At 43.5% G+C, this 16,973-nt stretch overlaps 1 protein-coding gene across 1 annotated transcript in view; it reads right to left on the bottom strand.

The window, feature by feature from the left end:
• LOC121610390 (atrial natriuretic peptide receptor 1-like) overlaps nt 1-16,973 on the bottom strand; it is a 76,950-nt gene that overhangs the window by 32,548 nt on the left and 27,429 nt on the right. The window contains exons 3-5 of the mRNA XM_041942463.1: nt 10,422-10,609; nt 6,675-6,788; nt 3,070-3,205 (exon numbers count right to left, since the gene is read on the bottom strand). Coding sequence (XP_041798397.1) covers nt 3,070-3,205; nt 6,675-6,788; nt 10,422-10,609 — 438 coding nt within the window. The remainder of the gene's footprint in view (nt 1-3,069; nt 3,206-6,674; nt 6,789-10,421; nt 10,610-16,973) is intronic.

Below are 16,973 nucleotides of genomic sequence, written 5' to 3'. Positions count from 1 at the left end.
ACTTTGGAAACATCCACCTGTAACCGTGATCCTTTCCAGGGCCTTGTAGTTGGTTAACAATGAAATCTATCCCGGAGTCCAAGTCGTACATTCGCTGGTAAAGCAACCTGGCTCTCAATATCCTGTTCAAATGTCTTTCGGTAATGATGGTTCCTTGCAATGCCAGGCTTTTCAGAATGTCTTTGTAGCTCATTCCCAGCCTAAAATAAAATTCAGACTGTCCCTGTCCATCGGGTCGCTTTAGCCCCTCTAATGCCTCTTCCTTAGACCCCACAGAGGGTGCGCTGGAGGTGTCTGAGCGCACATTATACCTATTTCATGGCCACAAATCATTATTTTGTGGGAACGAGTTACTATCTTGAGGGAACAAGTTACTATCTTGAGGGAACGAATTAGTATCTTGAGGGAACAAGTTACTATCTTGAGGGAACGAATTAGTATCTTGAGGGAACAAGTTACTATCTTGAGGGAACAAGTTACTATCTTGAGGGAATGAATTAGTATCTTGAGGGAACAAGTCACTATCTTGAGGGAACAAGTTACTATCTTGAGGGAACAAGTTACTATCTCGAGGGAACAAGTTACTATCTTGAGGGAACGAATTAGTATCTCGAGGGAACAAGTTACTATCTTGAGGGAACGAATTAGTATCTTGAGGGAACAAGTCACTATCTTGAGGGAACAAGTTACTATCTTGAGGGAACAAGTTACTATCTTGAGGGAACAAGTTACTATCTTCAGGGAAGAATTAGTATCTCGTGCACATGTTTTAATTTTTTTTTATCGAACAGAACCGTGAGCTGACCGCGTCTTTGACCTCCGACTTTTAAACATCAAATCAGTGTTTGAGTTCAGGACTCCAGTCCAGCTGTGAGTCAGTCAGGGCTACAAACCCTTAGACCCCCCCCCTTTGTTTCTAACAGCTGCAGATAAATGAGTTTTTATTTCCTGCCGAGCTGATATCTGAGCAGAACATACTGTACATTCTTGGTAGGTTGCGTAGAAAACAGGCACTAGATGCGGGTGCAGCGTTACAGATATGAGCTTTAAGATAAGATCTCTGAAGAGGGAAATACGACACAATGAGACCGACAGAAGCCAACAACAAGAGCCGGCTCTCGGGTCCAAGGTCCAGACTTATCACAGACCTCAGAGTCACCAGTTAGAGAGAACTTAGACTAAAACTGGAGCTGAATCACTGAACGCTTGTTAGTAATATTATTGTGATTCTTTTAAATTTAAATGCATTACACCACCCACTGCACCACCTCTCTGTATCACCTGCCCCCCTCCATCTTTGCCTGGTGCAGCCTTTCAATAACATCAAATTCCCTCACAGCAAACTGAAGCTTGGATGGAATGAATGACAAACAACACAGACGGATGAATTCAGCTGAATCAAGACTGCTTCACATCACACTGTAGCTTTAAATATTAAACAAAAGTCAAGTCAGAATAAATTAATACATCAGTCGATGTGGTCGTCAGGAAGAAGGAAAGAAAACTTTAAATGCTCTATGAAATATATATTCTGTATTACCTTGGTCCATTTTAAGAGAAGAATAAAAACAAATATTTCAGGATTAATCAGATTGTTATCTCAGTGTTTCTAACAGTCGTCTCTCCCGCAGGACGACAGGACACGGACAGCATCGCCTGCAGCATCACCTGGTGAATAGGTGTCCTCACATATAATCACCTCAGCAGCATCTCAGAGTGAATTTGACCTCAGCGTCAGCGGTCGTTTCACTCGAGTGGCCGCCGCGGTCCTCAGGCGGCCGGATTCATTCCAGACCAAAGCTCTTCAGACAAACTAAAGCTGCAGTGTTCATTTAAACTGAGTGTGAATGAAACTAAATGATCACTGAATCAGTAAGAAACAGCTCCAGCTGTTCACATCCAGCCTGCTGCTGCATCACTCTTTACAGCTGATGAGAAACATCAGCATTAAAGGATAACTTTCGTTTTTTACAACCTGGACCTTATTTGTAGCATTAAATACGACCATTTACTCACCCAGACAACTTTGGTGGCATTTGGAGTCATTTTGAAGAAATTACCCCCAGAGGAGCGGCGCGTATATCCGTATAATGCGAGTACTCGGGGCATCCATGCGCAGCCTCCATATAACGCATAATCTGCAGAAACTCGTTCATATTCCAATATTTAGTTATGATATGCTGGTGCTATTCCCCTCTGAGCCGGCGGTGGCATGTTATCAACGTCCGGCGTCTCTAGACAACTACCTCTGACACGGATGATGTCATTACCGAACGCCGCGCACTGCGGCGGTCGGCTACGAATACGCAAAAAAGAACCATAGCTGTGCCAAACTACAGCTAAACTAGCCGACCGCCGGCTCAGAGGGGAATAGCACCAGCATATCAGAACTAAATATTGGAATATGAACGAGTTTCTGCAGATTATGCGTTATATAGAGGCTGCACATGGATGCCCAGAGTACTCGCATTATACGGATATACGCGCCGCTCCTCTGGGGCTAATTTCTTCAAAACGACTCCAAATGCCACCAAAGTTGTCTGGGTGAGTAAATGGTCGTATTTAATGCTACAAATAAGGTCCAGGTTGTAAAAAACACAAGTTATCCTTTAAGATGAACATGTGTGCAGTTTTACCTTAACAGCACAGAGAGTTAATGAACCAACAGCAGACAACAAACGTGCAAAACATTTACTAAAACCTCCAGCCTGAAGGTCAGAAATTCAGTGTAATTTACCAGTTTAATTCCCTGCAACCAGACAAACCGGCTGCATTTATAAGCAGATATCAGCTCATATTAATGGAATAGATTAATTTACTCATGGAGGCATTTGTGAATTCTGTCAGGTTAGCTGTGAGTGCATGGATCTGATGCAGCATCCTCACTGCTCTGAATTAATGCACATTAAACAACTAAAGTGAGTGAATATAGACCAAAAACAAATGAATATTAACATGTGATTAACAGGTGACAGAAGAAGAAGCAGTGGAAGTCCCCCTTCTGCGATCACATTAACACAAAACATAAGCAGACTTAAAACGACACAGAAATGCTGAAAAGGCACCAACCGTGGAAGGTTCGATTCCACATCCTCTTGGTGACGACTCTGCCCGGAGGCCGGCCGGCGGACAGCGACAGGGTCTCGTTCAGAGCGTGAGCGTAGAGCATCAACCCGTCGTAAAATCCTCCGGCGATGATGTTCATCTGGACGATGACGGACAGAATAAAATCATTCATAAAAGACACCAGTATGTTGACTGTACTGAAAACCAGCATTAATGTGAGAACCCTTCACGCTCACGTTCACACCTTCAGAGTCGCCTGTTAACCTGCGTGAGTTTGGACTGTGGGAGGGAACCGGAGCACCACCCAGGTGTGAGACAGCAGTGTTAACCTCACCACCACCTCCTCTTTACTCCTCCCAAGTCAAACTATGTCAGTGTGTAGTCATCCTGCTGAAGTCTCACACAAAACAGCATCTTAGCTTTGTTTCACTCAAAGCTAACACAGTGTGTCTGGATGTGAAGGTTTAAATCACAGCTGAACGTGTTATCCACCAGCGTTCCTCTCGACACCCTGAAGGTCAGATCTGAGCACCAGGTGATGGACCTTAAATAAAACCAAGCGGCTGATGACAGCGGCTGAAGTTTTGTGACCTGGAGCTGTGAGAAACGGCGTGAAACGCTGGTTAACGGGTGAAAAACTAAAGGCTGGAAACGACAGAACTGCTGGTCGGGTCGTCCCTCTCTGCTGCTTTTAATGAGGCTGCTCCAGCGAGCAGGCTGAGATCAGACCGACATCAAGAGGACGAGGACCAGGAAACGCCTCTTGGAAAGTAAAAATGAATCATCATGATGAGCAAAGCACCTGGTGGTCATTATACATGCCTGAAAGGGTCAAAGGTCACCTGTAGTTCAAAAACAGTCATGACTGTTGGTCGTGTTGTGTTTATGTCCTAATGGTCCTTTTTTCCTTTGATGTATCCAGTTTCTCCACAGGGACCACTGTGGTGTCATCTTATTATACCTCGGTGTGTGTGTGTGTGTAGTGTGTGTAGTGTTGAGCACTGTGTCTGTTAACTACATTAGCGTCCCTCAGCTGTCTGTGTGCTGCTGATTAACGGCCAGACAACCTCTAACTCACACACATATGGTGTGTGATAAGGGACAATCCGGTGTCCTGTAAGACGCTCGAGCTGATAACAGCAGTCAGGAAAGTGCTGGACAACCCGGATTTAGCAGCTGTTTCAGCTCTGTGCATCCAGGACAGATTGATCCAGGATGTGCTTAGCCTAGCTTAGCACAAAGACTGGAAACAGGGGGAAACAGCTAGCCCAACTCCATCCTCAAACAACTGCTTTTTTATCTTTCAGACCCCATTCACACCTGCTATTAAAATGATCTGTTCACTGACACGTTATCTGGATTAGGAAAAACACATTTTTTTGCAGGCGTAAACGCATCATGAGCGGAATGTGGTCGGATCTGCTCGGCCACATCTGGAGGATGTCTGCCTTGTATTGTGTTTGGATCATCAGTAGCTGTAAACACAGCCAACGGGGGCCAGATGCATGAAACTCTCTGCAGGCAAAGACAGAAATATTCACACACAGTGTTTTCATCAGATGCATTTTCACCGTTTTTAGGGGGTTTATGTACCGAACTATATCTTGGCTAGGAGCTGTGACATCCTGGAGCCTCAGGCCTGGTCTCAGGTTATTGTGCAACTGCTCAGAGCTAAGAAGTCCGGCCCAGAACCCATCATGAAACAGTAAATGTTCATTTAAACACTTTGGTGACGAGACATGATGTGTTAATTAAGCCAGGCTAGCTGTTTCCAGTCTCTGTGCTAAGCTAAGCTAACCTCCTGCTGGCTGCAGCTTCATATTCAGCAGAGGAAAAGCAGTCTTTATAGATGCACCGCAGCCTGTTAAGAAGTCACACAATCAGCTAAAGCAGCTGACGGCCTAAAAAAACAGCTTTTTATGATTAGAATATTAGATCACATCCATCGCCATCACCTCAGAGTGTGTGTGTGTGTGTGTGTGTGTGTGTGTGTGTGTGTGCTGGTCTGCACACATCAGTTTTCACAAATATCACGGAGGCTGTTCGTGCATGTGCACCGTTCATCCGTCTGGTTTCTGTGTTGTTTCAAGCTTTACCGTCCAAACTGCCAGTAACGTGTGAGACATTTCACACAAACACACACACCTCGGGTGTCAGCGCTCTATTCGACGGGCTGTGGAGTCTCAGAATGTCCTCAAAATCTGGAACAACCATGAACTCAAGGACCTGCCGTCCTTTACAAAACACACCGACTGGATCTTTTGTGTATGTGTCAGCTCCAGATATCTGTTTCATTAACACCCCCCCTGCTCTCTGCTTCTGTTTACCGGTGAAAAATCTGCTTGTAAACAGATGGAGATGTGAACTGGCAGATTGCTGGACACACTTCACACACAGCCCATCATCACTGAGGACATGTTGTTGCCATGCAAACTGTTAAAATGGTACAATTTGATTCTCCACCTTTGCTGATTTGTTTGTTTGAACACAGTTTACAGAGAAAACGTTCTCTCTGCTCACAGTAATGGAATCACAGAAAATAGAAGACCAAATGTGGATTCATCCGCCGCTGAAAATAGTCCCCTAACCCTAACCCTCCTCCTGTTTGTTTTATAAAAACTAGAGTGAGCGGGACGGGCCAAAAAAGGTTTTCACTTCAATTAATTCATTGTTCTTAGCTGTCATCTACTGCATCTGTCTACCAATTCATCCGTGTGTGTGTGTGTGTGTGTGTGTGTGTGTGTGTGTGTGTGTGTGTCAGGACAGGATAAGATCAGCACACTAAATTAGCCTCCCCAGCTGCACTGACACTAATTACATTACATTTGCATCATAATGTCTGTCTTCATCTTTACATTGTTTCATCACATTCGTCACGTTTGACGACCTCATTTACTGTTTTTATGAGATCAGGTTTGTCTTCGTCCACCGGCAGTGAGGCCTGAGGACGTCCAACACTTCCTGCTGATGTTCAGCTGAACCCTGTAAACTCCTTTTCCTCTGACATGTAATCAGCTGTGTTCAGTGGTAGAATGTAACTATTAGTATATACAGTAAGTATATTCACTCAAGTACTGTACTTGAGTGTACACAAATTTGAAGTACCTGTCTCCATTAATACTTCCATTTTATACAACTTCATACTTCTACTACATCTCAGAAATAAATATATAATATTTAATATACTCCACTACATTTATCTGACAGCTTAAGTTACTAGTTACTCTTCAGATTCCTTCCTGTCCAGTGAAAAGCTCGTATCTCCAGATGTGTTGAATGTTTGTGATAAACTGAAGGATGAAGTTTTCCTTCATGTCTTCTTCAGCTAAATAAACTGTTTAAAAAGCCTCTTGGATCAGCTGAAAATGCATCGTCACAAAGCTGAAAACAGGCTGTTTGTCTGATTTCCAGATCACTGAAGCAAACATCTAACATATTTTTCTGAGCAAGAAATAAAACAGGTCCTGTTTTTCATGGAAGGTGCAAACTGATTTCCATTGTTTTAAAGGAGCAGACAAGACGATTTTCATTCCATGGATCCATGAAATATATTCATATTCATGCTCACTCGCTCACACACACACACACACACACACACACACACTCACCAGTGAGTCCTCGATGGTGTAGTTGAACATTTTCCGGGCGTCCGTCTTCAGGTTGCTGACGAACTCTTCGTACTCGGCGTTCTGAGGCTCTCGGTACGTCAGGATCTTCACACTCTGAAAACAGGAAGACAAAGATTTGAATAACTTTTCTGATGAACACAGACTGATTAACCACTAAATATTGTTCTACATCTTATACAGTAACGATGAGACTAAAAAAGACTACAAGTCAACAGTTGTTGGTAAATTCGATGGGTGAAATGAAATGGGTAGAAACTTCATGTTGTTTGATTTGGAGGTGGAACGAGAAGAGGAGTTGCTGCTTTGCGAGTTCAGACAGACTGTCTTTCCACCTGATCATGAATGACCGGAGGACACCTGAACAAGTCATCTGTCCCTCCTGCGGCGGTCAAAGTCAAACCTGGTGCTCAGCTTTTCCTGAGAGGTCCCACCAGTCAGACATGGCGTGCACAGCCTTACAGGCGTTACTCTGGGATCAGACCACACATTAGAGCCGTCTTTTGACGTGGTCGCTGCGTCAGATTAGATGATCGTTGCGTCTTGTTGTGACATTTTAGAGAGACGTGTCAGACTGTCCAATCATAACTTAACAGTGTTCACAACTTGCAGGACGTACAGAGGTGAGGGGTGAAGCTGCAGCGGTGGACTGTGAAGGTCTGTCTTCCTGCCTCACAGATACACATCATAGAAACTATAATAAACTTTACTGTATGTCAGGACATGATGGTGCGTCCCTCTGTCCTAAAAACAACATTTAACATGAAAATAAAAAGGAAGAAACTTCAGGAGGAGCGAGAGAGGGCAGATCCCTCTGCAGGACAGACAGGAAATAGGCGTCATGTGTACAGAAACCAGCAAGCACACCTGAACCACATGACCTGGTCTCCACCAGGAACTGTTCAGGAACTGACATTTGCTTCGTTTGTCTGTCGGGCGAAGACACATCAACCCTCGTCTACCTGAGGGTGCTGAACGTCACCAGACAACGTCAAACAACAGTCTGAACTGTTCAAAAGCCCAAAGGTTTTAGTTTCTGGTCACATCAAACACAGCAGTGATGCACATTGTGTTTCCTGCTCAACACATTTCTTCTGCTCTTTACGTCACTGATTCATTTTGATTCAGATCAATGCTTCTTTACTGTGGTGTGACGTGTTCCTCTTCAGGTTTGTTGTGTCTTCATCACACTGAGTGAATTCCTGAATGTTGCTTCACTCTGTCAACCTGTTGTCTCTCTAAACACACAGATGTTATTGGACTGCAGCTCCTCTGTTGTCTTTGGTCTCGATGACCAGTCGTCAACATCGCGGCCCGGCTCATCCTTCGCCTTATTTAATCTTTATTTACCGAGAAGGGCGGCGCTTCATCCCGCTGCACGCTCATTCACCTCCACCCTTTTACAGCTCGGCAATGCTAACAATAGAACGATAGAACGATAGATAGAACGATAGAACGATAGAACGATAGATAGATAGATAGATAGATAGATAGATAGATAGATAGATAGATAGATAGATAGATAGATAGATGGATACTTTATTCATCTCCAAAGAGAAATTTGCAGTTCCAGCAGCTCAAAGGGTGGAAACACAAAGGCATGCAAAATAAGAACAAGAATTACTTTCAAGTAAAGAACAGCTTTCAAGTAAAATACAATACAAAATAAGAAAAAATAGTGAAATAAAAATATAGAACTAGGCCATCCAGGATAAACATCTGTAATACAGGATAAACATGTTCATGAATGTTCTTAAATATGAAGCACAAGGTGCAACACCTCCCTCAGAAGTAGTCAGATCTGAGGTCAGACTGAACAGAGAGCTAAAGGCTGCTAGCTAGCCTCTGTTGCACCAACACCTGGACCTCAGTGGGCTTTCTCCTCCTTCATCAGTCTCCATCAGTATTTCTGTCCACGATATATAAAATAACTGTCCTGGATGGTAAAACTCCACTTGTCATTTTAGCAAAGACACAAAAATGATTTATTATTATATTTCTATCTTCCTAATGTTTCCAAAGGCTCAGGGAAGCAGCAGCTGTCAAATCCTAAATACTGCAACTGCTGTTTATCAGTCGTCAGCAGACACTCATCACAGGCTGTGGACAGACAACACCAGGCGTGCAGAGCAGAGGCTGGCAAACAGGACTGGACTCGGGCTGTTCAGTGTTTTTCTGCAGCAAAAGAAGTCGAAGTATCTGAAAAACTGAATCTCTTTCAGGCTTTTCACACAAAAAGTGCAGGTTCAACCCGCCACAGAGCGACATGATTTCCACTAAAGACAGCGTTTGTTCTCTTTCTGGAAGCTGTAAGATCTAAACCGGGCTGCGCCAACGTCCAATTAAATCAAAAGTGTGCTGATTTGTTCTGTATCTGAACGTGTGTGAGAAGAGTTTCCCTGTCAGCTGCAGAAAGAAGACGAAAATATACTTCACAGCCAAAAGAGAAAGAAAGAAAGACATCAGACAAGCAGAACAGAAGCAGACAATGCTGTGTGTGTGTGTGTGTGTGTGTGTGTGTGTGTGTGTGTGAGTGTGTGTGTGTGTGTGTTTGTGTGTGTGTGTGTGTGTGTGTGTGTTTGTGTGTGTGTGTGTGTGTGTGTGTGTGTGTGTGTGTGGGAAGGAGGGTCAGCAGAGAATAAAGACAATTTCGAGCACAAAAGAGATGAAGACGGTGATGAGAGAGGAGACGCTTCTGAGTAACCTGGGAAATCAGGTTCTGCAGCAGGTCGGTGTTTAACCCCCCACACACCAGACCAGAGTTCCCTTTGAAAACACCAAGTACGTGCCCGCTGCAGAGGGGTGTCTGCTGACCTTCCACCCGCAGATATAGTTTATGAGCGTTAAGTCAGTGTGATGGCGGAGACTTTTTTTTTTATCCTGGCAGAAAAACTGGTGATTGTGAATGAGACGGAGAACAATGGAGGGCTGGATTGTTCCCCAAGGTTTCAATTAAATTCAATCAGAGCTGTCTGAGACTCTGTGTGTGATGGATGGATTCGGTCCCTGATTTCAATACAGAGGGAAAAAAAAAACGCTGCAGTCACACAATCAGTGCCAATCCAAAAGGAACAGAAAGCATCACGTCTAATTAAAAGAAGGACATTTAACAGCATCACACAGAGACACACGGGCACTGCAGACAGTGTCCTCCCAGCTCAGTCTGGAAAATATTTCCAGAAGAAAGGTAACCAAAAACCAAACAGGCTGTCCATCAGAGACTTTTCTAAATAAATGATTTGGAAAGTTTTTCCCTGTCTGTGATTAAAGTTTCGGTACATTTAAGCGACTTGGTGTCAACGCTGGACCATCACTGATGGCAGGATGCAAGCAGCAGTTTCTAGTGTTGAAAGCTCCGCTGGGGCTGGATCTACGTCTCCAGGGGAGGTGGAGGGATTTTAACGGTATCGCCTCATTTGAAGACATTTCTGCACAGAAGGACGGTGGATCCGTGCCCACGCTAGGAGAGGATCTCTTAATGTCCACTACGAACAAGAAGAATTACTACAGGACGCACAAACGGTTTTATAAACTGTTGTTTTAAGACTTGAAGTGTTGTGAACTTGTCCTTTAAGCTTATGAACTCAGGCTTTTTGCAGCTTTCTGATCCGGTTTGGTCTGAGATGCTCACCGTGAGCCTGTAAAGTCCATTTAGTGTGTGATACCGGACTGAACCTGATTTCAAATCTCCTATGTTTGAAAGGGCCTGGATGAAACGAACTCGTGTACCTGGAAGGCCTCCTTGGCGACGGCGTCGTCCTCGTCTCCGCGGGCCCACGGCTGTCCGTGTTTGGAGTTCAGGCTGTCTGCGAACACGTCGATGTAGAAGAAGACGTACTGCTCGTGAGGAAGATCTTCCCGCCGGAACTGAACCATCAACTTCCTGAAGACGTCCGGCGAGCAGCAGACAAACATCACTGTGGGTAAAATCAAAATTTCATTTCAAACAGGGTCTCCAGAAAACTGTGTGTGCATCAGAGCTGGATGAGCCTCAGCGTATCAGCTACCAAATCCGGGTGAATGACGGACAAACGACAGCAGGCACTCTTCAGCTACAACACACCACAAACGGCTCAAACAGCGGAGTGACTCAGTGAACGTTAAACGAATAAGATGACAGGAAGGACAAATACAATGACAAAAGGATAAAGCTAAAAAGACAAGAAAGAAGTACAGGCAGAACACTTCAGGGTGATGTGTTGAACAGATGTGTCCCCACAGTCCAGCTGTCCTCTGCATGTCATCCCTCCCTTTTCTCCTATCATCAAATAAAGCTTTAGGGCTTTCAATATTTCGCAACTGGACCTCGTCAGCAGGACTCCCACATACAATGCTGTCCTTTCATCTCTCCCAAAAAGATTCAGAGATTTAGCCTCTGAGGATAAGCAACAAAGCCATTCACACATGGCTCCAGGAGCCCCCCAATGACAACAATGAGACGCTAACGAGGCAAACGACTGTCGTCGACATCCAAGGGTTGCACCCCACCCCGCCTTAATGGCGGATCGTTGCCTCACAATAGAGTGATGCCATCCTTGGTTTGGGGGGTTGGTCTCACTGAGAGGATAAATACTTGAACCTAACACCATCTCATTGGACTAGAGCTGTCCTATCTAGTCTGGTTGCGTACGAACTGATGAAGCGAAACGTCTTCTAAGACAAACTGACGAGGTCCAGTTGCGAACGATTGAATGCCCCAAAGCTGACAATGACCTGGATGAATGAGAATATTCACAGGCATCATCAAATAAAGGCCTGAAAAACACACTTCAGAACATGACTGAAGCCTTGATGTTGCTCAAAGCGTCATGTAAACAATGATCAGCTGTATCATTCGTGTTGACTCGAACTACAACTTGCAAAACAGTGAAGAGGAGCGACGCTGCGGCAGAAGTACATGAACCATGTAGATGTGATATTCTGAACCCTGAAAGTCTAAAAGAAGAACAGAAAGGCCAAATGAAAAGTGAAGATTGATGGATTTTCTCAGTTTTGGAACCACAGTTCCCATCATCCTTTGCATCATTCAAACTGGATCAGCCTTTCAGCCTTTGTTTCTTGACATTTTGCACCATGAAAAGTCAGCAGAGAGGGGAGATAAATAAACATCTGAGGTTCAGTGAAGTACACACTGACTGCTGTCAGTCACAACCTGTGGATCCATGACATCATCAGAACTGTCCAATCACATGTCCGTCCATTTGACTTCCTGCTCTCCCTGATTCGTTTGTGAACATGGGAAGGACCAGAACTAAAAGCCAGCCATGAACCATTTTTCTGTTTGGTCCAGATGAACTGAACTACAGCTGAGAAATGCTGATCGAACAGTTTCTCTGATGGCGAGAGCTTCTCGGCTTCCTCCACATCGGAGTCGCCGTGTCAGAGTCTCAGGAAGTCTCCAGGGGCGTGATGACATTCCTCCGGCCCGCCGTTCCTGTCCCACCGCCTCCATTGTTTCAGGCTTTAATAACCTCTGAGCAGGAAGTGAACGGTGAAACCACAGAAACCACGCGGGGCTGAAAGCTTTCTTCCGATTGATCCCTCCCTGCCGCCGCCGAGAGGACTTCACAGCCTGCTGAAACTGGATCGCTGCACTTTCAACGCTCCTCTGAGTGTGTGTGTGTGTGTTTTATTCCCCCTACCTGTGCTAAAAATACTCATCTAAAAATACTCATTCTGCACTTTTAGGAACTCACCTCTCATTTTTTAACATGATTTCCATTTATACTCCACACAGTTTCTTCTATTTTCATAAGTTTTCCTTAAAAATGGACCCACTGTACTTTGCATTGCATTGTGTGTGTGTGTGTGTGTGTGTGCGGTAGCTACTTATCATGAAAATGTATATTTCTGGTACTTTTCAGTCGTGTTGAGGGCCTGTTCTCATTTTTAGACTTGTCTTGTTTGTCTCTTCTCCTGTTTTTTCTTTAGCGTTGTCTCGTTTGTCATCTTTATATTTCTGAACACACTGTGGGACTGTGAGAAACCATATTATTCACTGTGTATATTTTATTCTGTTGGCACATTTCACTTCCATATTTTATTGTTTAATGTTTAGTATATTTTCTTTCTGGTATATTTTTAATTGCATTTACGAACATTTTTATTGCACGCTGGTTTATTTTATTGTAGTTATCTTAATTTTATTCTTTCTAACCTTCTTATCTTTCTTATTATCTTGTTTCTAACATGGGGGTTGCAATGAAAATTTCATTGACATGACATGCTCAATGACAATAAAACATCTTGAATCTTGAATAGTTTGATCCCTCTGTATGTCTTGTACTGACGGTGAAACTGACAATAAAGTTGACTTTGACTTGAAAACAATATGAACCCGGTTTTGTAGTGAGACGGAGACGCTGACCTCAAACCGATCTGACATTTCTTGTTACTTTCCAGCTGACGTTTACGCTGATACAGACGTATTCAATAAACTAATATTGGAAGACGTATCAACCTGCTGATTAATCAGTCTCGCTGTAATAAAAGAGCAGACTATGGTTATATATAGAATTACAGCGACCAGGCTTCACAGTGAATGAGCCTTTAGTAGCAGCTGTAGAAAAGCGGCTGTATGAACATGATGTTTAATGTCTTGGTCGGCAGCAGTTTCTCATTTAGTGACGAGGGAGCTGCCACAGCTGATGAAGTCATGAATATTATCTGATGAAGTGACAGGATGAGGCCGTGGACCGCTGCTGCGTCAGGCTGACTCGGTACCAAAGGTCGGAGCGCAGACGCGACCCCGAAACCAGGAAGAGCAAAGAGACTGACGGTCCGGCAGGAGGAGCCTGGAGCACCCCTGACCTCTGACCCCCGCACACTTCCTGACCCCCCCCCCGATGTGTCGAGATGAAAGGAGACCAGCTCCAGTGTGACAGCTCTGAGGATGAAAGGATTTTGTTTTGCAGAAGCATGAAAAGCAGCTGGAACCTGAACATCATCCACAAAGTGTAGAAAAACCTCAGATACTTCAAGAATAAAGTAACTTTGCTCTCTGACTGCAGTTTGTGCCAGTAATCGTCTTCACGTCCAGGTTGTCGGGGAAAAATCAAAGACTTGAGTCACGCAGTCATACTGCGGGGGTGAAGGAGAAGAAAAGCAAAAGGTGACGCAGGAAATAGGATGTGAGGAAAAGAAATTATCTTCTTAATCTCCTTTTTGTGCCTCGTTCCTCTTCACTCTGCTGTCTGAGGTCTGAATGCTGCGCTTAAGCTAAAAGGTGCCAAGATGCCACGATCCTTTGGTTTCCTCGCACATTCACACAAAAGATAATAACTTTAAATCTTTTTCAAGAGGCTGTAAAGAGTTCAGGCAAAAGAGCGTCATTTTAAAAATGCCCCGCCATTTATTCCAAAATGTTTATCAGAATTGATCCATTAGAGATGCTATGACCTGACCCGCCTCTTATACTCATATATACTATATACTTCATACAATAAACTACACTCGAGTTTCACAATGACAGGCCGAGTGCACCATCTGTCTTTATACACACTGAAGGCAAACATCCTGCAGACTTTTACCTGAAGAAGAACGATATCAAAGCATGCTGCAGTGAGCTGCGGTGCTTTCACCCCTCAGCTCAAAGATTGGTGCAAAGCATCTGAACATCTGCTACGACTGGTACTCTCTGCCCCTCACACACTGTTAGGGAACATGCTACATGTGCTACTACTGACACTGTCATGTAAATGGCATTAGAGGTATGCCCACATTATGACCCCCACAGACAAAGAGAGATTGATTGATTTATATATATCATGATTTTATTAACTGTATTGATTAACCTGACAATCATTATCTCAAGGAATTGATTAAATTCCATTAAAAGTCAGAAAATGGTGAAAAATCACAATTTAATGGATCCAGAAGTGACGTCATCAAATCGCACAAAACCAACTAAAACAAAGAATATCAGTTTAAAAGGCTATAAAGCAGAAGGAAAGCAGAAGATCCTCACAGATCCTCACAGATCCTCACAGATCCTCGCAGCAGAGGAGCTCAAATTACAACGTTTGGGGCTGTTGCTTGAAAAAATGACTTTGACGGAAATTTTATGAATCGATTAAAGACGTTTCATTTTCTGTCCGTAAACTAATTTGCATTGTCTCTACAAACAAAATTTTATGCAGTGAGAATAATTTGAAATCTGATTTAACCACACAGAAATCCTGGTGTCATGTCTCGTCAAGTCTGTTAATGTGTTTTGTTCACGAGCGTCATGTCTTGTCTTGCACTTCCTGTTTTATTGTGAAACCTAACTCTGCTCTTGTTTCAGGCCCTTGACTTCTCGGTGTGTTTCCCGCCTGTCTGATTGTCTGCCCCGCCCTAACTGTCTCCACCTGTTCCTTGTTAACTCGTGTATATATAGTCCGCGTCTCCCTTTGTCCTGTGCCAGATTGTCTCGTGCCATGTCCTGTACTGCTGTGCTATCTAGCTTTCCATGATCCTTGTCTCCTGCTATCTTAGTAAGTCTTGTATTTAGTCTTGTTCTTTTGTTTGTACTTTGTTACCAAGCCTTTGTGATTACTCTTGCCTTGCGCCTTTTGTTTGCTACTTTACCTCCGAGCCTTTTTGAGCCATTGTTGGTTTTGTTCTTTGCCAGTCTTAATAATCCTTAGCGCTTTTTGTTGTACTTTGTTACCTAGCCTCGTTTATTTTGTTGTATATCATCCTGAGCGACTTTTGTTAATAAATTCATCCTTTATATCGAAACCTCGCTGTTGTGTGTGTGGTCTACATTCTTGAGTCCAGAAACCCTGTGCCTCCGGGCTTGTCACCTGGTTATGGAGGCTTTGATTTTGCTTGCAAAAATAAAGGTCATGGGAAATATCACTGCCTCTAACCTTCAACACGCTTCTACTCGTGCGTTGTTGTGGTGTTTTTTATTTTTTTTAAAGTCTAATGTGATGCCGTCAGGTTTCCTGGCTCACTGTTGCTTTAATGTTGGGTACATTCAGCACTGTGCTAGAAAGAAAATGCACATGTGCCCCCCCCACAGCAGCAGACTGGAGGTTGAGCTGGTAATGATAAAATAAATGATATGAATCAGAATATCCTTTGTCTTCTGTCCTGGACCAGGATTTTTAGTGTTCTGCCTCAGTTCTTCACCGTGACGCTTCTCTCTCTCAGGACTTTTCTTTCCTTTCTCTCTCAGTTGCCTGCAGCACAAACTGAATGCATCATTAACAGAAGAGGCAGCCGAGGTACAGACGCGGGTGATTATCCTGGGAGCTAACATGAAGAACGATGTGATATTTTCCATAAAATGGAAAACACATCGTAAGACGTGACAGTTTGCATTAAGTATCCAAACATGTGATCAAGCAGGCTAAGCTCAGATGAGTCTGTGCCGAGGAAGAGCGACAGATATTTACTGACAGAGGTAACAGAAAGAAAAATGAGAAGCTCCTTATTTTTCTTTCAAAGCAGCACATTTTTCTGAAAAGTGATGATTCTGCAGCCAAACACGACTGCTAGAACGAAGTAAGAAGAAAATTTTCCTTGTCCTGAGAAAAAAAGTGAGGTATAATTTAATGAGCAGTCTGTGTGTTTCACTTTAAAGATGAGAAGACGAGACCTACACCTATACTCACTGTATTTGGTCCCGTCCTAAAATTCAAACATGTTGGATGGATGTTTTCCAAGATCTGGAAAATATATTTGGTGTTGTGTTACACATGGACCCTCTTTCTTTGATCCTAGGTTACAACAGTCAAGACTCTACTGTGGGTGTTGACTCTACAAGACTGTATAATATCCTTACATATGCAGCACGGAAGAACATCTTTCTGTCTTGGATAAGTGACAAACCCCCCACTACATCAAACTGGCATTAGATAATTATGGAGTGTTTTCCCCTTGAGTACCTGACCTGCTTGCTTCACTCGTCAGAAGGTCAGTTTATGAATATTTGGACTCCATATCGTCGCTTTTCTAACTCCACAGTGGCTTCAGTACTCTCGAGCGCTGTCCCTGGCTAGCCTTTGGCTCCTTTCCTGCATATTATTACAGCCTGACAACTTGAAACTTCTAGAATTGTGATCTGGGGTGTATTTTTATTTATATATTCATTTTATTTCATTTATTTGACTATTTTATCTGTCTAGTCCTTTTATCTCACAGGGGAAGCCTTTTCATTGTTCTGGTCAGATGTGAGAAGCACACGTGTGCAGGCTGTCTAGACCAACGTTGTACTGAGCGCTGTTGATGTTGTTGTATAATTGTTGTTATGCTAATATGTAAAAAAACTCAATAAACCTTTTCGAGAAAAAA

The sequence above is a fragment of the Chelmon rostratus genome, chromosome 8 (assembly GCF_017976325.1).
Source record: "Chelmon rostratus isolate fCheRos1 chromosome 8, fCheRos1.pri, whole genome shotgun sequence".
Taxonomy (NCBI): Eukaryota; Metazoa; Chordata; class Actinopteri; order Chaetodontiformes; family Chaetodontidae; genus Chelmon; species Chelmon rostratus.
Note: the sequence above shows the minus strand (reverse complement) of the source record. Positions and strands in the feature narration are given on the sequence as shown.